This window comes from Ornithodoros turicata, chromosome 1, assembly GCF_037126465.1.
Source record: "Ornithodoros turicata isolate Travis chromosome 1, ASM3712646v1, whole genome shotgun sequence".
Lineage (NCBI taxonomy): Eukaryota > Metazoa > Arthropoda > Arachnida > Ixodida > Argasidae > Ornithodoros > Ornithodoros turicata.
The window spans coordinates 46,850,829-46,872,628 of NC_088201.1; the positions used below are offsets into that span (position 1 = coordinate 46,850,829).

Below are 21,800 nucleotides of genomic sequence, written 5' to 3' on the forward strand. Positions count from 1 at the left end.
CTTGGTAATAAGATATTTATTCTGAAGTCTTGTTGTTTCGGAACTGGCTGAAGCTGATGGCATCTCAGCGGCATCTAACATTGTATCTGCCATACGACTCCTCCATCGTGTCCTTGGCGATGTCTTTCGACGTTTTGTCCCTCGTGCAGCTGGTCTCCTTCAGCGAGTTCTCGATGCACACTTTCAAAAGGTCAAGTTCCCTGCAGTATCCCAATGATTTAGGAGGTGATCAATTTACCACACATTCGATACATATGAATGTCACGTGAAAGACTAAAATATTCGACGTTAGCAGTCGAAAAAGCCCGACACCGGCGGGAATCGAACGACGCAGCTCTTGATAGCCGATCAAGCGCGCTGACCACTACGCTACACTGGCACGGCTTACCGACAACTTGCCAGTGGACATCACTCAACGAACAGGACACGCACTCACTCGCTTCACATCCTCTCCCATATGTTTCTTCACACGCACACACACATATACACTGTTTTCTCCTGGACGCCGCCATATTGAAAGCGCAGCGCCGTCTAGCCGGGGGAGCATGTTGAAAACAGTTTATCGCACAATCCAAAGAGAAAGAAAGCACACAGGTCGTGTCCTTCCTCCTTGGTGTCACTTTTCTCCTCTCTGTCTTGTGCTGGCTGCAAAAGCGCTCGGTGAGGCTGGCTGGAAAATGGTGTATACATTTACAAGGTGTGTTCTCTAAAAGGTCAGCCACATTTTCGCGCGTGACGCGATACCTACTTGACGGACAGACTTCCGCTGCCACACAGTGAATAATTTTGGTTTTTCTGGCATAAATTCTTCACTGTGTGGCAGCCGAAGTCAGTCCGTCAAGTAGCGATCGCGTCACGAGCGAAAATGTGGCTGACCTTTTAGAGCACACACCCTGCACACACATACAACACAGGATGAGGCAACGGCCATCTCGTGAGCATGTTTCAAATCGATATTTTATGCTTTTAGGTACATTGAGACTGATGTTGTGTTCCTCTATTTGTGCGTTCCAGCCTCAGAACAGGTACTTTCCATCAAGAACGTCACGTGTCACTTATAAGACGAATGCAAGGTCGGCTTGACCGCAGGACACGAAAGCACATCCGCCTATACGCTATTTTCTCATGGACGCCGACATATTGAAAGCGCAGCGCCGTCTAGCCGGGGGAGCACGTTGGAAAGAGTTTAGCGCACAAGCCAGACTGAAGGAAAGCACACGGGCCGTGTGCTTCCTCCCTGGTATCGCTTTTCTCCTCTCTTGCTTGTGCTGGCAGCAAAAGCGCTGGGTGTGAGTGAGGCTGGCTGGAAAACAGTGTACAGAAGCCTACTTATCTCAAAAATTTTGTTCTGCGATAACATATAGCTCATACCCCGAAAGCATAATTCATTATAGGACCGGAGCGGTATTGGTCCAAGGAAATGCAAAGTCGGAATGCCGTTTTAGTCAGTCCTCAGCGGCATCAAAGCATGAAACTCTACTAGATGCGTGACGCCACGGGTCAATTCCGTCACGTCCGCCATTGTTCGAGCAGCGCAAAAGCTCGACTGCACCGCCAGACTCGAGGATTGAACTCTTGGATTAAAAAAAAAAAGAATTCAGAGACTAACAATAACTCCTCTGCTGGAAGATAAATGGACGGTTTGTTGTTCCTAAAATGTGTCGTGCATCACGCTTGTGTGCTACATAGGAGGTTATATCACTGTCCTACAATGATACAGATTATACTCACTCGCATATGTCCGTGTCGGCGTGGATATCCCTGGCTCTTATGATACGGTAAGACTCCTGCTGACAGGTGATTACTTTGTTTCGGAGGTCTTCCTGCTGACAGTTTGGCTCTTCCGCTTGCTGTTCTTCCATCATGTCTGTAATACTTCATTATGAACCTCTGCCCATGTCAGTGACCTGCATGATGCTATTAAACTATGTAAACACAATCCACGCTGGACTTCGCTGTGCAGAATATTTCGACCGTTCTTCATGTTTGGTTCGGCAGACGAGGCCGTAAGGTGCAGCACACCTATTCGTAGACGATACATGTTAATCATTGCTCTCGAACAGCAGCCTTCGTGCACCGCAACCAGCCCTCGTCCTTTCACTTCGTGGTTAAGTCTTTACTTGTACTTTTCCACTAAAAAAAATGTCAATACGAAGAGTTATTCGACTCTATTGAATGACATGAAGCCTGCAACTCGCTGTAAACCAAGGTTAAAACAAGTTCTACTTTGTTTTCTTCTACACAAGGCTCACAAAAGAGACACATCAATCGACTAGCAGTGTGAGGTCATCCACTTGAAAGGAATAAAGCGATTGACTTATCACATTTTCGAAACCGATATCGTGAACAACTTTCCGATCTATTAAACTTCACTAAGGATTCAAAAACAACGAAGGGGGTTAGCAAAGCTGTACGCAGCTTGGCTAACCCCCGTCCACCGCAGCTTCGCCAAGTAACATGCAGAACGGGTTATGCGGTGAAGTCCATTTCTTAGAGCTGCTTAGTTCTGAAACAGCACGGCAACCCGCGCACACACAATAACAACAACTTTATTTTAAGATGATGAATGGGAAGTTTCATCGCAGGAGGCGATACTCTACCCCATTGCTGGTGGTAATGTGGGGAATGAAATAATGAGCCCCTTCACAATAAGTATTGAAGTCCGATTGTGTCCAGAAAGGTCAAAAAAGCTTTGAGCGAACCGCGCACATAAAATTATTAATTCCTCGTTATTGTTAACATACGTTTATAGAAGCGTTCGTCTTGCGTGTCTGAAGTACGATTTATGAAGTAACATTGAACGAGGAACAGTTCCTGTGATGGCTCTAAAAGATAGCTGCTTCCATTCCTTCTGTCAGTGTAATGTAACGAGCAGGTTCTGTATATAGGACTTGTTACCTGACGATCACGAAATTACTTTCTTGTGTTGTAATGATTTCGCACGAATATGAAAACAAATTGAATGATGACAGTTGAAGAAAAGGCACCAGCAGGGGGATTCAAACCCACACACCCTGATTGTCATGGTGCATATACTAGATGCCTGCCCAATAAAGCAAAATCGGCCGTTCACGCTACTGTATGGGGGCGCCAGTTTCCTAGGGTCAACGGAAACACTACTATAGTTAGAGCAGCGTAAGCGTACGCTGCCGTACACTCCGTGTATAGGGCTGTTGCGCTGGAGTTTTTGCGCGGACGGTGGCGCCTACGAGCGAGGGGCAGCCGAAGTAGCCGCTCGTTCCGTCGCTTTGTTGGGCTAGCGTAGGTGGTGGGAACCATCGGCCCACCGCAGAACAAGCGCGTGACAAAAAAAGCGCGCGGTGCTTTGCTGACTGGCAGAGAGCAGGGCACGGCAGGCGAATTCCTCAGGCAAAAGCGCGCTCGCTATGTTGTGCTCCCGCTCTTAGTAAATTTAGCAAAAGCTGTTTGTCGTATTCTCTTACCATAACTTTGTGAATGCAACAGCCCATTCAAAATGCAAGCTTTCAGTACAGCTACACTTATGAAACAGTAATAGTTACAAATGAATGTTCAGCTTGTTATTCAGCAGAGATTAATAATTTCGGCAGGCTAACTTAGACTTTTAAAATGCGTTCAGATATCTTCTGCGGCCCCTGGAAAACGTCCAGAAGGAGGGGGCGGGGGTTGAATGTGGCACTTGGGATTGTAAAGGGTCACAATCCCTGGGCTAGCGTGTATGTAGTCTGCATAGTATTTCCAGTATTTCTGCAGTACTGTTGTGTTGTAGGCTGTCGCAACTGTTACAAAAATTAAAAGGAGAGGATAGGACAGCGTCATGACATATACTGCGGATATCGCATCTAGATAACTATCACGGACCTAGGAAGCTAGCGCCACCATTATGGACGACTGGCGCCTATGTGTTTCGATATCATTGGTCAAACATGTAGTATATAGAAGGCGGTGGTGTAATTGATAGCATTTCTGACCGGCAATCAGAGTGAGTGGGTTCGAATCCCATTGCTGGTGCCTTTTCTACAACTGCCATCATTCAAATGAAGTATACAAATGGGCATTGTGAGCTTTGTGTTGTGTTTATCCTTCTATGTTAAATTGCCTCGTCCACTACAACGTTACATAAGAAAACGAGATATGAAATACCGTAATTCTGCAATATGGGCCCACGTCTAGAGAAGAAACATGCACCCTTATCCCATCAAAAAGAATTTTTTGTATGCCGATGTTTCGTATCGTTATCCCCATCGTCAACTGGTGAGTCAGAATCTGTAACCCTACATGAATATTTCTTGCACACCAAGCGGTTGTAACATGTGCTACGAACCTGATTCTTAGACAGAAAACGCGTGAACGCAGAAAAGTGCAATCTGGAGGGGCCACTGTGGAGGGCATGCGCAAGACAAATGGTATTGGCAAATTCTTCAGCCTGCTGTGATTACAAACAGCTGCGGTAAGTGCTGTTACCCGTTGGTACGTATAGCTTCTATTCCCGGCGGTGCGTCTTGAAACTAGCGAGCCACTCACAATACGGGGCGCAAAGTCTGGACACAATGACCGCGACAACCAAGACACAACGAGGTGGCAGTTTATTGTCCAGAGCGAGAATGAGTTTAGTTAGAACCACCTGGTATATGACATATGAACTTAAGCAACTAAGCGGAACGAAACGTACGTTTCATAGCCATAGTCTTGCATTCCAAGGTGTACTCCCCGACGACTGCCTTTGAGAAGTGCAGCATGCGACTGATGAGGTCCTTGTTTCCGGAGCACGCGTCATTCTTTATCAGTGGCGTCACACAGTGCTTGTACTCAGTCAGGGACCTGGGACCAAGAAACTCATATTCAACGAGTATGTTGCTTTTCAACAGCATATAGTGTATCTTTCGGAAAGTATATAAGCACGGTTTAATATTAGGTTATTGTTCGACTAATAATGAAACAACCACATGTCGCTCTTCCACCATTTATAATGGTCCAGTCGCTTAGGCACTATACGAAAATTAGCTCAATCACCATAGCAGCTCCCGATTCAGCTGAAATGGGCTGCGTTACGATTAAAATAATGTTAGACAGTACAAATAACACTGAGTATAAAAGTGCGTCGCACCAAATGATGACTAGTACATTTGCAATGCTCACTCATGGGACAGACATGAGGCAGACTTCGAATATTTTAATGAAGTGCGCAATTAAAATTGACGGAATTGGAGGATGCAAATGCGGCCACAGAAGTTTTCCCCGTAGGAGCAACGTTTTTAATTAAGCAATGTCTCACAATCTGTTGCGTAAAGAAATAAGTGCGACCTTGTTCACAGTGTACACGAAGGTGCATTTCTAATGGTATCTTCGACTGGCAGCCACCGGTCGCTCTAGAGCACTCTGGAGCGCGTGCTCTATCTTTGCCTGGACAACACTAAGCGCTCTAACAGCACTCTAACTTCGGCAGTTGTTTCTTTCTTCCACCTTCTTTCTTCCTCCAGCTCGGAGCGCTCTGGCTTAAAACACTGTAGGAAAGGGGGAGCGCTAGTTCACGAAAACATAGAGCAACTTTTTGTAAGATAAATACCAAAAGAGGATGTTCCCGCCTTCTACATACGTCAGAAAGGAACCCACCAGGAAAGGTACGCAGAGTCATTAAGTAGTAGGAAGGGAATCTCATCGACCTGAACCAGTACAGTCTACTGTGCTACCACAAAGACAGTGGAGTAAATTGGTCATAGAACTCCGTGGACAATTCCCTACGGGTGAACGCATCTGCGTTGTCGTAGACCTCTACATTAGTCGGGTCTAAAATACTTAGGTCAGCAACGGGTACAGCAATTGTCTCTCTCGAAGAACTATTTCCACGGTTTGGATACCCTGACACAGTCATATCCGACAACGTACCACAGTCTCTGGCTGAAGAACGTAAGACATGCATGAACCACCATCGGAACAAAGACAAACCACGTCACACCTTATTGTCCACAGGCAAACGGTGCCGCCGTAGAAAGGATAAGCAAAACATACTGAAAATGTTACGGGTTACAGTAGCAGAAGGAGTAGACTGGCGAAAGGATCTTCATTCACTTCTGGCAACATACCGCGTCACGACACACAGCACCACGGGACACAGCCCTGCAGAACTAATGTTTGGACGAAAGATCCGCTGTATTCCGGAGGTCGTTGACATTCCACACGATGACGCCCAGAGGGAACACGATGTGCGCCAGAAGCAAATTTCGAAACGCCACGCTGACACTTAGACGTGTTGCGCAATACAACTCTATCGCAGTCGGCGATACTGTTGTCTCAATTCAAGAGAAAAAGGACAAGCTTTCGAGAAAGTTTGCTCCCTGAAAGTGGAGAAAAAAGGAAGTCAGGCTATCGTTGGAAAAGATGGAAAGACAACCTGTTGCAACGTTGCACAGATGAAGACGATTATAAACAGACGTCCGACGTGCGAACAAGACTTTGCTGAAGCGAACAACGAAGAGTCGTATCGAGCCGTATCGAGCAAGACTTCGTTCTGCCTACAAACGACAATGTTCATAGCGCATAAGAAGAAGAAGTCGTCACCTACAGACCATTAATGTAGCTCGTGTACCCTACCACATAATCGCAATGAATGTAATAATCTTTTGGAGAAGATGAGGAATGTAGTGTATACGCCAAGCTCGACTAGCAACCAGGAGAATACAATATCGCGGACTAGACCGCACACGCATCTCTGTGTGCTCCAGGGTTAGACCCCGTAAAGTAACCAACCAAATAACCACCCAGTGGGTCTCATCCAAATAGCCACCGATATTGGCTTCTTTAAAAATTGTGGCAGCAATCGCTGCGCAGATTGTCACTGAAATGCGACAGCATTGCTGAGCTCATCGCGGCCATTCTTTGACGATGGGCAGTATAGAGACCTGTGGAAACTGAAGTAGCTCACGTACTTAGCAACCCTACCTTGTCTATGCCCCTGACAAAGACACATAACACTTACAACACTATAACACTTCCCGTACGGGTTGTGGGAATTTTATCGTCATTGACTAGATGCAAATTCTAGACTTCCTTCATGAAGTCCGCGAGCCAGCTGTTCCGCAGTGAAGTCTCCCACGACAGTCATGGGCATTTTGTGTTCCTTGAAGTTTTCTACGAAGCCTACTCGAGTCCAATAAACGAACACAACATTGATTTTGTCTTTAGATGATCCCGCTGTAATGTATACCAGTACCATGATGGTGGGGGCATCCAGGAAGGGATGGTCCTGTGCTTTCTGTTGCGGGTTATTCTCCGCGACTACCCGATTCCCAGAGCAAGATGGACAGCACACCGCTTCCTCTTCTGTACCACCATTACCTTTTCCTCTTTTATTCACCCTTCCATGGGTTCACCGTGGGTGCACCGAGCCGCCACCCCCGAGTAGGCTGACCGAGCCTTCCCCAAACATCATCCCCCCTTTCCTACGACGCATGCGTCGCCAACCTCGTCTGCAGCGGCTAGGGAGTGTCCTACCTTGTCTACTTTTGGGCTGTTTATTCGCTCGGAGGCGCTCAGAGCGGACATGACGTCCCGGAGTTGGGTCGTAGGCGTACGAAAACTGGCTCAGATCCGCCCGCTCTGTGTTTGGATATTCGCTCGGATCACATCCGAGGCAGCTCGCTTCGCTCGGAGTCTGGAGGACGAGCTCGCCAATCTTTCCCATAATTCATCAGCTAGAAGACGGCGACTACTTTGAAGTTTTGAAATTGTTTTCGTCTAGACCGCCTTACCGCCAGAATCAGATTGTGGAATTAATCATAAGTGCTTAAATTTTGCCTCTGGTACTTAAAAAAAATGTAAAAATCGCTGGCAATGAAACAGATCGGACACGTTTAGGTGACACAGGCTTTCATGCAGAGTCTGCACTTCTATAGACAACATTGGAATGGTGGACAAAAACAACAACAACAACTTTATTTTGGCTTTGGAGAGTGGGAAGCTTCATCGCCACAGGCGATACTCTACCCCATTGCTGGTGGGAAAGTGGGGACAAAAGGTGGACAAAAAGAAGAAACACAAAGCAATAAAAACTGTGAAGTACACAGAAGTAAAACCATCGGGCAATTAACATATGGGAAGGGACAGCAGGATTTGGCGCATGTGAATAGAATGGCTGGAGATAATCAGGTTCAGTGCGAGAATCTGTGTGTCTGTCCATGGGACGCATAGAGTCCGGGTATTTTGTTATAAAGTTGTAAACAGTGGGGCCCCGAACTGTGGCTCCGCCGGAATTTTCCGTAGAATTTTCTTTCCTACTCGGTTTCCCCCGACCGATCCATTTGCGGTCCCATGACGCACTCCCGCTAAGCTCGTGCTCTGCTGCCGAGCAAATAAACATAAACGACCTTTGAGAGTGACTACCTAATGGCTAGGAGAGTTACGTCGTTTCTCGAGTAGATAGCTTCGTTTGTCTTCTCTCTTCGCATGGGAAACGCATCACAAGCATGGGCTGATGCCGGGGCATTTTTTTTTTCTTTTTTGTTGGAGGGGGGAGGCGGGGGGCTCTTTGTCGAAGCGCGTAACTGGGAACGGGAGAGCGGAAAACTAATGGTTGACGTAATGGTTGACGTAATGGTGGACGTAATGCTTTGAGGGCCGATCACCCTGACAGAACACCCGCGCACGGATTTGAACCCCGGTCACCTCCCAATGGCGGCGTGGAATGCCATTATCGTAGCCACTAGGCCACAGGAGCTAGCTATGGGAGTTCTCACGGCGGTTTGTGGTTTTGTAGCCGCGCTTGAACACGTGATCTCCAAGCAGCAGCCAGTGAGTGCAGGGCTTACACTGCGACATACTCCGCCTCAAGAAAACTCGGAAGGTTCGCTGATAAATGCTATGCATTTAAAAGAACCGTGCATCAGTCTTAACCAGATCATAACCTTGCATCAGTTGTTGTTATCACGTTCAGACACCATTTACATCCTAATGAAGATGGCACGAGGGTAAGAACAGAACGAAATGTACTTACTCGCAGAGTTTCTCCTTATCTACTTCTAACTGGAAGTTGAGGTTAACGATAGCCCTGTCAAAGGTGGTTCCGCAGGCAAGATGACGATTCAAGAGGGTCTTACCATCGCACATAACATAGTCGTAGCTTTCTGAAATAACGCAAAATGAAAATCACCGCAGTTCTTGAAATAAACACTAAATAAACGGTATTTTACGTGCCAATACTAGGGAGTTTTAGTGAATCGTTTTCACTCAAACCGTTCGCGAACGAGTTTGCCGCCGCCCGACCACAGTGGAATACATTCTATGTCCCCTCTCCTTCTTATTGGTCACCTGCGACACCGTTCGGGAACGGTGTGAGCGAAAACGATTCACAAAAAGTCACTGATCCACTGCCCTTAGAAACTGAGTTGAGTTTGAATGTAAAAAGGCATTAGAAACAGTTTCAGGCGTTATTAGAAGCAGACTATATGCTTCCACTTCATTCCCCACATCACCACCAGCAATGCGGTAGAGTATCGCCCCTTAACCTAAAACCTTAAACCTAGTGGCTACCTTCATATGATATATGAAGGACAAACTCACGAATGTTCATTTGACAATCCCAGTTATATGTCCTGAGCTGTCTCTTCCGGCGGTCCACTTCTCTGCCAAAAACATACCGATCACGTCGGCATTTTGTGGAAGACAGAGACCTATCGATGCAGGTGCTGTATTTGCGTAAATTCCTGAAAGAAGCCAAACGGCACGGTACATGGTGTGCGTTACTTTGATGTTGGGCTCGTGACTCACTAAGCAACTGCTGAATTGTATGGTATGTACCACACGTCTAGTATATTATGTCGTGATTTTCCTTAATTTGTAAGCTTCTTAAAAGGACTTTTTAAAATTCTGGGAACATCTTATCGAAGTTTAGCTGAATAATGTCTTCCCTGTTGAGAACCTTGTGTGTCAGAAATGTTTCCCGATTGATGTGCGTCGTTTTTTTCAACCCACGAGTGCTCGAAATCGCACTTGGACCTTTCCTCCATGTTCCTCCTTCCTGGGTTTGCACGCTGCTCGCAGAACGAAGCATCGGCCAATCATGTGGGCACCATGAGTAAGCGGTGATGTCGTCGGTGACGTAATGGGAAACAGTAATGACACGGTCAAGTGTCTCCGCGTAACCCTTCTTCAATGAGCTTCGTGTTTTTTGGGCACGTACCTCGTGTAAATTATCTCGTGAGAAATCTGTTCGGTTGTTGAGCGCGAAACTTCGGTTGTGTTTGCAGGAAAGTCTGAAGAGTCAAACAAAACCTAGGAAAAAATCGCGCGCTTCGCAGTCCATTTAATAATTCCCAGTCCAAATAGACTTCGTAACACTACTGGGTTGATTACAAAACTTTGTTACGTGTTACCGCTATTTTAACGTAAACAACGAGAATTAGCGACGCAGGCCACAAACATTGAAGACACAAACACGTAAGCCTTAAAAAGCCCAGAAAAAAAGTCCTGGCGTCTGCACCTGTTTCCTGAGTTCTTCGATTTCACTGTTATTTTCTTCTGTCACCTTCAGCTGTTCATGCATTATCGAAGTCATCGCAATCAAACGTGTACGTAACCATTAGCTGAGGATGTGATTTTGGTAGAATAAGCCAATCAGTTAGGCCTCTGTTCCGAAAATGTTACGTAGACAGGACTACATAGTCCTGCACCTTTTATTGTTCTCTAATTCTTGTTTTTAATGCGTTTGCATTAGAAGTGTCAAAGTGGAAAAAGCTCTATGTATGTGTGTGTGAGAGGGAGAGAGCGCTGCGGAGCCGCGAATGGGAACCCGGGAGATGGAAACGAGACGGCGCCGCAAGCGCCGTCGACTCATTCTGCTCCGGACCTCCGTCAGTTGCACTCCGCTTTTCGAAGAGACAACGAATGTGTCAAGTGAGCTCCTGAAGAAGTTAGTGTAATGATCGCATTTGCTTAATGCTAGCGCATTTCTCTCGCACTTACCGATATATCCAGACTGATTTTTTTACAGCACCGACCTTAGCTTAGGTCGCAGACCTTAGGTAGCAGAGTCTACCTACTGAACCCACGTTCGCGGGTTCGAAACCGGCCGAGGAAGCCAGCGACTTGGTGTCATCAGACAAGTTCCTTTGACACGCTGTCCACCATAAGATCTGTACGGTGTTCTATACGCTGAAATTTCTTTGCTCGTAAAAAAAAAAAAAAATGTGACAAAACAATGAACATGTACTGTGGTGAGCAGAACCCATTCAGGTACCCACCACTACGACTTCGTTCGTGATTATAATTGTCTCGCGACGTAATATCACTTTTCATAGCGCGAGACAGCCTTTCTTTAATTCCGTGTCAGCGCCGCGAAGGAACTGTGGCTATGAGCGGTGTACAGACGTGGACAGGAAGGAGTGGAGCCAGGGGGGGTTATTATGCGTCCTGGGCCGACATTCGTCTGGAGTCTGCCGGAAAGCCCACGGAAAACCCCAGACAGCATAGCCAGTGAGCGGATTCGAACCCGCGTCACCTCCCAGACTCTGGTCGCGAAACAGTTGTTACCATTACAGATTTCGTTGCATCTCTAGCAGTGCCTCACAGAAATGGGTTTACTTTACGCGTATCTCTTTACTTTGTACAGGAATGTTCAGTGCATACCATAGCGGTAAGCTGCTATTACCTGCACGCTTCGGCTTGGTCTTTTTCAGCTCGCCTCAATTCCACATCCTCCAGAATCCGCTCGCATTCGATACGCATCCTCAGAAGCCGATTTTCCATGCATCCTGTCACGGGTACTGCAACAAATAATGGAACGTTTCTTTGTCTTGGGTTCAGGTTGGAAGATAACGGTCCCTTCGCCGCTCAAATATCCGACATCCGTCGTTCGAATAACATGCGCCGTCAAGTCATGTTACTCTATATATATACGCTACCATAGTATTCGTTAACTCCGACAACAGACACTTCCATCGTGACCAACAGACACTTCCATGCGACCAACGGACACTTCCCCTAGAATATTCCAAGCAAATTGTATTACGAGAAACGATAACCTAGTCAATGATACGATGTAAATTGGCGTCACTGACAAGCGAAGGGCTTCCTCCGGCCTGGTTGTGTGTCCCAGTCAATCGAATATGCGAGAGTCGGCGCTACCTGGACGACCAATGTCCAGCAGAGAACTGCATACACACTGTGATCTGCAATTACAATATAAAGTTATAGCTATACGATACTAAAGAAGAATCAATCATGGTGTAACATTAGAGCATTTCATATTCTAAAACTCTCTATTGCTTCTCAGCTGAATAGCATGAAAGACGCACGCATGGTTCCGCAGCAGTCCCGTTCCAACTGTAGTAATCCCAGTCACATATTTGTTCACGCAATCTGCGACTGCACGCCACACCTGTAACGATAACGATTGCAATAGACATGACTGGCATTCTGTTGCATCGCCATTGTGCGTCGTCACTTTGTGTGCCTTACATGTAAAAAGCAATATCGCGTTACCCGGAATTATGTGTCCCTTTCATCTTAATTCAAACGTCAGTACATTGGTTCATGTAAAGAAACACCAGCAACCATCACTCTTTCGCACACAGCAAGGCGCAGTAACCCAGTAAGATACTTCATTCTCTTTTTCTTTTATATAAACACATCCCCCCATGAAAGATGGAGCTCGAACACGTTTAGCTTGAAGTGGAGTTGCTACTTCCTACATGCTTTTTAAGCAATTACAGAACATGCGAATTGCAGCAGAATCTTGTCCATACACCATCAATATAGCAACAGAGCAATACTGACACCAGAACGTGCACACAATGAGTGTTTACGCTTCATGAAGAGTTTCTTCTACGCGTTACCTTGACGATGGGTTATTGTACGAATTAATGCAGGTAGTAGTGTAGAAGTATACCTTGCCGTTAAAGCACACTTTGTCCATGAAGATTTGTTGCAAGTGAAGCAGCGATGCTGGCAAGTCTTTATTAACAACAGCAGTACTCATTGCGCTGTTTGTTGGTCTCCTTTGTTTGTTACTAAGATATTTTTGAAGACGCGAACCATGACTGAATGAGCAAATTAGAATGGTGCAAGAGAGCTGGTGTACTGTACGAAGAGGTAACATTTCCTTGTGTTGTCCTCTCCTAACTCAATAATGAATGAAGAGAATGAAGAATGAATATCCGCAGTGGATATGTAATCACTTGGATATGTAAAACTGACGCAAGTATTCACGTGTATACTCGCACGAATAACATTACTTCACCTGTGAACACGAATCCCTCGAGACTACATTGCCACAGTAGCACTGAGTTGCATAGATACATCTGTAGTAATCGTGGATGTGGACATGGAATGTATAACGAAGAGAAGATAGTGTGCGACGCCGTTGTGTTGCTGAAAGTCAGGGACTACTAAGGTCTTTCCTGTATGCTACAGTTCTGTGCTATCAAAAATGGAAGATCCCGCGATCCGGTGAAACCACACGTCGGGAACCGGGTCACACGTAGATTCGGTAGCTCGTCGTCCAAGAATTTGACTTCAACGTGCCGTACGTAATTACGTATTTATTCCATTAGTTTACCTCCTTTCCGAACGTAAATGAATGTGATATACGCAGCACATCACACTCCTAGAAAGCTACACAGCTACAAACTACAAAAGCTTCAAGAGCTCGTAAAGCGGACGTATCATTTGCACAGCAAAAGTTGATCGAAAGCAACAGCAGAACTTTTTCGGACCCATGCCGACCATTGGGTACACAGGGAACAGTTTTTTATAAATATTACATGCCAAGTACTCGTACGCCAAAGCATAGGTACGGTTAAGCGCTCAACCTTGAAGTTTACCTGAGATCCTGTTCTATACTACATACCCACATGACGCATGACATGTGTCCACTGCGCAATGCACCGTCGGAAGAAAAAGATACACATTCAACAAATTTAATTTCGCGTTTTGGCATTACTGTACAGTTAAAAACAGATCCCACCCCGCCAACGTTACACGTTCTTCAAGTCATCCGTGGTGGCTTGGTTTATTGCCTTTCGAAGTCTTTATAGGACGCTCCATAGACGTCTCAATGACTCAAGCAGTGCATCAGTTCCGACTTTAGGTACCAAACGACAAACTGGACAACATCAACAGGATCGTCGAAATGAGAAGTACGAGTGTTTTCACGCTGTGTTCCGCGTAAGAACTGTAACCCCTCGAACAGTAGAGGACACCGAGTCTGTCGAAGAGTGTGTTGCCCATGTCCTTAATTTCGGGAACGAGCGGTGAGCAGTGATGACGGTCCGCCGAGTCGTTGAGACACTTGCGGTAATGGATAAGGTCTCTGCAAGAGAAGAACGAATTGCTTTGTGTAACACAATCGCGAGTGAGACAGTTAATCCTTCCAGTAATCGTATCTGAATATGTAGAACGTAATATTTGTTGTGAATCGCGTGAAACCGTGTGAAGAGAGTGAAGACTGACAGGAAACGTCCAATTCGGCTATTCCACAGGCTATTCGGCTATCCCAACCTTGAACAGAAAAACAGCGCAAAAAACTGGAGGGAGAGAAGAGACAAGTACACACAACGAGAACTGAGGGTTTTATTAATCTGTTGCGGCTGTTTCTCCCAGTTGAGGATGTACCAACTTACCCACGTCACAGCGTTAACGAAACTTCTTTTCTCACGCTTTGTTACAGCCGTTTACAAGTCCCAAACGTTGCCACACCAGTAGTGAACAGCTGTTTGGCCCTTGTTGGACCTCTTCAGCAGTGCGCTGGTGGGCAACGTTTGAGTGGCTACTTGAGAGGCTTTGAGAGCTACTTTTTTCGATAGCGGAGTAGCGATCGCGCTACGTTTTAAATTGGTAACGGGGAAAGTATTTCCGCTATAAATACCGGTAGCGGCGGATTCTTTCTCCGCTACTCTTTATAATATGGAACGCGTGGAACACAGATTTAAAAAAGTGAGATAACGGCGAAGCAGAATTTTTTTTTGTTGTTCCTTTTAGCTGCTTGTTAATCTGGTAGAGTGGCCGATGGCTGCTTTCTCCGGGCGTCTTTGTAAATTTGATTGCGCTGTGACAACACACCGCAGAGCAAAAATGTTGTGCATGGTGGCTCCTGATAGGCTGCTTCATGAATGAAACTGCGCTTCCAGCCATGTTAAATGATGTCTTAAATGAGCAAGGAAGTGACATTTAACATTGCTCGAAATTCTGCTTCAGTCATCAAGCAGTCTATTGGGTGCCACTACGCACAATTGTTTTGCTATTCGGTGTACTGTCACTTAGGAATCAAATTTACAAAGACGCCCGGAGAAAGCAGTCATAGGCCTCATCGCGTGACGCCATCAAACCTGCTGACTGCGTGGGGAGCAGCCGTCAGCTCTCATTGGCCGCCGAAAATTCGCCTGCCACTTCTACGATGCTGCGTCCGCGCCAGCGTCGTGAATTGACCGACCTTCAGATTGGGACTGTTGAACGACGCCACGCAGATTTCCTTTCACGCTCTTCCGGGGTTTCAAGAGTTTCCGGCTTGCAGATCAGAGGCCTCTCGAGCGTGCAACAGGTCAGCTGCGCTCGTCTTTCCTTACTAAGAGCTCCTGTTCTTTTTTGCTTCTAGAGCTCCATTAGGCTTCTAGTGAACGGATGTTTCGTCAACCTCGTCGCTTCATGAACTTTGTAGTTCGTAGTCTTTGTAGTTCCTAGTGCCGCTGCCCTTCACACCACTCCTAACTCGTAGCTGTTCAGTTGCCTTGTGGCCTATTCCTGGCCGGTTCCCACTTGTTACTTTCAATGTCTACTTCTGTCAATTTCGTTGCTGCTACCCATCGGTGTGTTATGTTTGCGTTTGCTATGCTATGTTATGTTGTGTTCATGTTTGGCAAATGAATGACGGATGTACTCACGCACAAAGTCGCTTCCGCGCCCGGTTCGTAATATGTGTGACTTTCGCTAGTCTTGTATTATTCTTGAAGCCTCCTGCTATGATACCCTCTTCCATGTTCCCATCACAGACGTCCCACTGCTGCGTGAACTCTTTCAATTCGCAAGCTGGAAATTGTGAAAATAGGTTAGTGTGCAATGATTAAAAGGATAAATGCGATTAGACTCCTACAAGCAATATGGAAATTGAGTGGTGAGAAACAGCTCTGTTTAAGTTTAGTCGCCAGGGGCGACACTCTACCACAGTGCTGGTAGTAGAGTGGCTGGATGTGGGGAGGGAAGAACAATGATTTGCCGATGGTTCAGTTTTGAAGCGCAGGTTTACTAATTGCAACGCAGGTAACTAAGGTAACGGCCGGTTTCAGTTTCTGATAACGGTCTCGTACCACTTTTGTCGCTCTTGTTGCCATTACGTTATAGGTTATGTTTGTAGTCAAGAGTTTAACGCCGAATAGAAACTGAACCGAAAGCCTCGACTTGAATCCTTCAGGCGTGCAGAGAATTTTTTTTATTGTGTGTTAGCGCCGCGAAGCAACTGTGGCTATGAGCGGGGTACAGACGTGGACAGATGAAGAGAGGACAGCAGGAAGGAGTGGGGGACAGGGAGGTTAGTATGCGTCCTGGGCAGACTTCAGGGGGAACTGTGCCGACATTCGTCTGGAAAGTCTTCGAAAAACCCAGGGAAAACCTCAGACAGCACAGCCGGTGACAGGATTCGAATCCGTGTCACCTGCCAGTCTCGGCGTGGAAAGCGATCACCCTAACCACTATGCCACGGGAGCTGGTGCGTGCAGAGAACCGCAGGTTGTATATTCTACACGCTAAGCAACCTTAGGCCCTAAGAACGGCCCTAGTAAACCTTGCCTATAAAGACGTTACAGCCAACACATTGCTGCAAACCTTTCTCGTGTGTTTAGTATTCACTAATAACATGTATCATTGCTAGTATTCAGCACTGCTAATATTCAGGTTAGTGATTTTAATTTTCTTAGCATATTTTTTCCCAGGATGTATCCGTTGCATTCCACGGTAATACCATTTACGACATTAGCCACGCGCTAAAGCAGAGGATGCCATAGATGGATTCACATGCCTTGCCTGTACTGCCTGAACTCTCCGTCATCCGCGCTGGGGATTCCATTGCAGACGTCTTCGTAATCTTTAAACAGATGCTTCTTGAGTACAGATATCTCCGTGTTAAGCAGCATCGCATCCGAGCAACCTGAGTCGTGCGTGGCAGAGTAGAGGCAATACTTCATCTCTTTCACCAATCTGCATTCGAATGTTTCCTATCAAATGCGGTATTGATTGTGCACCGTTAAACTGACTTTCTTAAGAAGTGAGTCGGCCTTAAATCGATTTTAAGGCGGACTCATGCGGTCTAGTTAAAGTTCACTTCCAGAGAGAGATGGCTGCACAGTCACATTTTTTTTATATTCGCTTCGCTTTCTTCCTGCGCGTTAGGGAAGTAATGTAATCGACGCCAGCGTGCAGAACATGCTAGCAAACGACAAAGCCATTATTTTCATTCGCAGGGATCTGGAAAACTGCAGCAAGCTTGTCGAATTTGTTGATTGCAATCACTTCCCCGACAGTTACTGGAGGGAATGACATCATTTTGGCACAAATATCGCGGGTGGGCGTGCCGAGAGAAGCGATTTTGTTGCATCTCCCGTAGATTACCATCTATTGAAAATTTGACAAACTTTAATTCGACAAAAATCAGTGCATGACGTCAGGCCATCACACATTTGTCATTCCCTAGATAAACTCGGGGGGAACACGCATGCACCTGTTTTGTGTACAAATTTAGCTAGGTTTACAAGAACCCTGCGAATTCCCCATAGATTTTCTTAAGAAGTGAGTCGTCCTTAAATCGATATTTAGCACGTTGGTTTATCATTGGCACTTGGTGCTTTATGCGTTTATCCTTTCTTCTGTGTTGCAGCTTCAGAACACTAATTTACATCGTGTACAAAGGCTGGCTTTGGCTTCAAATGAGTTAATCCTATTTTGGACATTTACTAGCCAAGTACGTCAAAGACGGTACACCAGCTTTGTCTTGCAGGGTTGCCGTATAAAATCGCATGTCGCTAAGTCTCACATGAACGCTTGTCAATCTGGGACATAGGACCCATAGACCAGCTACTTGTTATGGTACTTTGCTGATAAGCGATTACCAGGCTCCATATATTTGTCGGCAGATGTAAAACGCGCATTGCTCAGTGCGATACAATATATTTGTTTAATTTTTTTATAATTTTTCATACCATATAATAGAAATATACTCTATACTAGAAATACTCTATACGGTGGGCTGCAAGATACAGAGTTTGACAACTTACGGGCATATGCTTGTGTTATTTTCCACAAGTGATCCATTTTTATCGATAGTATGTAACATTTTGTGGAATGTCACCCCACAAAGGATCACTTTCTTGACGGCCTTGAATTGGTTACAATATGTCTGCCGCTCAAGCCCAAAGTACGCTCTTCTCAGTCGATCTGTAATAATCACAATGAGGGACAATAAGTGCGACAATGGACACAGTGGAGCCCACTCCTTAATGTGCCCTACTTTCCTATTGACTGATGAACAAGACAGGTACCCCTGTTGCGAGCATGTTCCTTCAGTATATCCACTACGGAACGTCGCATTGAAGAGGACTCTTCGCCGTACAATATGTTTTGTCAAGTTAAAGCTCCTCCACAACCTGCTAGACGGGGCTGACGACGTACGCAAAGTGAGCAGACAAATGTGACTATAAGCGAGCATCTTTCACACATGCAAATCGAAACAGGAACAATGATGCGAAATCCGTCTGTCTGAACACATTAAAAACGCCGCGAACACCGAACGCACTTCACCGCGTACACGCCCACGGTTAGCCAGCGTTCGGAGTGATGTCGGGCTGTTTTCAGACTGCTGAAAGCGGGAGAAATACGCCTTTTCTGTAACGTTTTCTGTTCGTTGCGAGAATTTTACTAAATTCGCGTTTTGTTTTTCTTTCGCAAAAGTCGTTGAATATATCTATTCCCGATGGGGCCCTACTGAAAGGTGGAGGAGTATCAGCAATCAGTGCAGCCGTTAATTAATCTTCATAATTAGTGAAAATAGGTGGACCGCACAATTATAAAGTTGTAGAGCACAACCCTGAGGAGTATAGTCCGCTAGAATCCAAACCGCAGCGCTTGTCTATGCCCTAGTAAAAATATAAAGATAGTATAAATGGTAATATATAAATAGTATAAATAAAAAATGCACCATTTTTTAGCGTTGAGTGAGTTTTGCGGTCGCTTTCTCCCATCGCTCTCTCGCTGTCACCCTTTCTCAACTGACATCAGGCTGTTCCTCAAAGCATGGTGCACCCCTGCTTCCTAGCGTCCTAGTCGATACCGTTTTTTGTTTTGTTAAAACCTGGTAGAAGTAGAACGTACACACTTATCGAGCAACGGAATCAGTGATTTTATTTTTTGTTACCTGCGTGGTTTTTGGATTGGCAGTTATATTAAGTGACATTTATCAGACGAAATCGTGAACTGCCTTGGGGGTGTTGAGCAGATCGAACCAGATAATGGCGGGAACAAAATCAAAGGCGGTATTTTGGTGATCACGTAGGCTGAGAAGCGGCGTCACTATTCCCCCTCACTAACCCCCCCTTCCCCCTTCCCTTACTAACCTTCCCCCTTACTAACTCCTGGGGACAAAGAGGCCTGTTCCACGCTTTGAGGAACAGCCCGATGTCAGTTGAGAAAGGGTGACACCGAGATGAGGGGAGAAGAAAGTAGCCGCAAAACCGGCGCTGCGCCCGAATATTTTAGCATTTCCGCATACAGAAAGGAGCTGTGGTTTCGATACTGGCGGGGTCGACTCCTCAGGGTTGTGCTCTACAACTTTGCAATTGCGCAGTCAACCTATTTTCACTAATTATGAAGATTAATTATGAAAGTTAATTAACGGTTAGTTACTGATACACCACCACCTTTGAGTAGGCCCCATCGGGAATAGATATATTCAACGACTTTTGCGAATGAAAAATCAATCGCGAATTTAATAAAATTCTGGTCAGTCTTTCGTGACGCACCCCGTATATGCACAATCCTCCAATGATAAGTTGCCCAATGTCATCCATTAGCAAAATCTTTTAGTGCAACTCTGTATCATAATTTGTTTAAGCATTACAGGAAAAGATGTAATAGACCCCCAGAAACTGGGCACCTCGAATACCTGAGCTTATGAAGCTGTGACATCATTGCGGGCATCTAGCCAGTGAGTCGGCTTACGAGACTTAACAGGAATGTTCGTGAAGTGTATGAGAGTGGGCTATAGCAACTTAACACATTTAATACTGATCAATAAGGCTACATGTCGAGTACGAGCGAGTGGCTGCGATGCTCGAAGGAAACCGACTGCCAAGCGAGGTGAGAGTCCATCCCGACAGCGGAGTTGCACTCTGACCCGATATTATGGGCGCCCCGAATGTGGGCCTCTCCGTGTGGAATGTACCATTGGGATGGGTGCCGAGACTATCGTCTTTTAAACCGCATGTCTGGCACACAGCACTCCTCCCCCTTTAGTATGTCACCGGTTGTCCGTAGCGTAGTGGTGACCTCCTGCATCGTCCTGATCTTCTAGGTGGACGAACTGGAGTCAGGAGGCTTGGGTTGTGAATTTCCACGTCAGACATCCAGGTGTCATCTTCTGTGGCGATCCGCGACGCAGGTCGTCGGCGCAGTTGGTCGGCGTGACGCGTCATGTCTCCGACCGCCGTTTTCGCAACAGCCATCCGGGATCCTTTTTGGTTCTGTACCACTCCCGGAATCCATTTTTGTCCTCGCCCGTAATTTCGAGCGAACACGTGCGTCCCTGGCCGAAGCACACCTGTTTCCGAACTTGATTCTTTTTCTGGGCTTGGTCGTGCCCGGTCAGGTTTTGAGATAGCTTCTTTGCGCAGTTCTTGGACGCTGATGAGGTCCAATCTTGACCTGATGTTGTACCCAAGTAGCATTTCCGAGGGCGATTTACCGGACACAGTGTTTGGTGACCGACGGTATGAATGCAACCAGCGGTCCACATTTGTGCGCAAATCCCCAGTCTTCATTTTCTTCAACGCATCCTTCACCGTGCGTACCGCCCTCTCTGCTAGTCCGTTTGACTGCGGGTGGTATGGGGCTGTACGAATATGTCGTATCCCATTAGCTTTAACAAAATCCTGGAATGGTTTTCCTGTGAATGGCGTGCCATTGTCTGACACTACGCAGTGTGGAATTCCAAAACGTGCGAATACACTGCGAAGTTCCCTCACCGTTTGCTCAGACGAAGCATTCTTAACCGGAATTGCCTCAATCCAACGTGAGAAGCTGTCCACTACGATGAGTAGCATCATTCCCTCGACTGGCCCGGCATAATCAATATGCACGCGTGACCATCTTATAGTTGTCGATGGCCAGGACAGAGGTTCCTTTGCTGGTGGCATCGGCTGGGCCTGTTGACATTCCAAGCAGTCCCGTGCCGTGTTTTCGATGTCCCCATCTATTCCGGGCCACCAGAATAGTGATCTTGCTACTGCTTTCATTGTCGCCATTCCAGAGTGTGTAGAGTGGAGTTCCAGTAACATCGCGTGGCGTGCTTTTGCTGGGATGATTATCCTCCTTCCCCACATAATCAGACCGTGGTCCGTCGAGAGCTCATCTCTTCGAGACCAATACGGTTGCAATGCCTTGTCTTGCAGCTGATGTGGCCATCCCCGCTGTATGGCATCCCTGAGTGCTGACAAAGTAGCATCTTGACTTGTCAAGTCGGCTAGCTGCTTTGCTGACAGTGGCCCCTCCTCCAGGATTTGGATAGAACATACTGCTTCTGAATTTGCGAGTTCTTCCTCCGTTGCAGTTCCTTCTATGGGAAGGCGGCTTAG

The 21,800-nt window shown here is 46.3% G+C and overlaps 2 protein-coding genes across 2 annotated transcripts in view; both read right to left on the reverse strand.

The window, feature by feature from the left end:
- LOC135398645 (uncharacterized) lies at positions 1-12,359 on the reverse strand. Its single transcript, XM_064630031.1, has 8 exons — positions 12,267-12,359; positions 12,030-12,140; positions 11,621-11,735; positions 9,535-9,677; positions 8,969-9,098; positions 4,652-4,800; positions 1,732-1,867; positions 1-200 (listed from the first exon to the last, which is right to left on the reverse strand). The coding sequence occupies exons 1-8, from the start codon at positions 12,268-12,270 to the stop codon at positions 65-67; spliced, it is 924 nt and encodes a 307-aa protein (XP_064486101.1). The 5' UTR covers positions 12,271-12,359; the 3' UTR covers positions 1-64.
- Positions 12,360-13,873: 1,514 nt separating this feature from the next.
- The window catches only part of LOC135398650 (uncharacterized), a 56,141-nt gene continuing 48,214 nt past the window's right edge, over positions 13,874-21,800 (reverse strand). Inside the window, exons 14-17 of the mRNA XM_064630038.1 lie at positions 18,231-18,390; positions 16,979-17,157; positions 15,849-15,993; positions 13,874-14,281 (exon numbers count right to left, since the gene is read on the reverse strand). Of these exons, the coding sequence (XP_064486108.1) occupies positions 14,056-14,281; positions 15,849-15,993; positions 16,979-17,157; positions 18,231-18,390 (710 nt within the window). The 3' untranslated portion in view covers positions 13,874-14,055. The remainder of the gene's footprint in view (positions 14,282-15,848; positions 15,994-16,978; positions 17,158-18,230; positions 18,391-21,800) is intronic.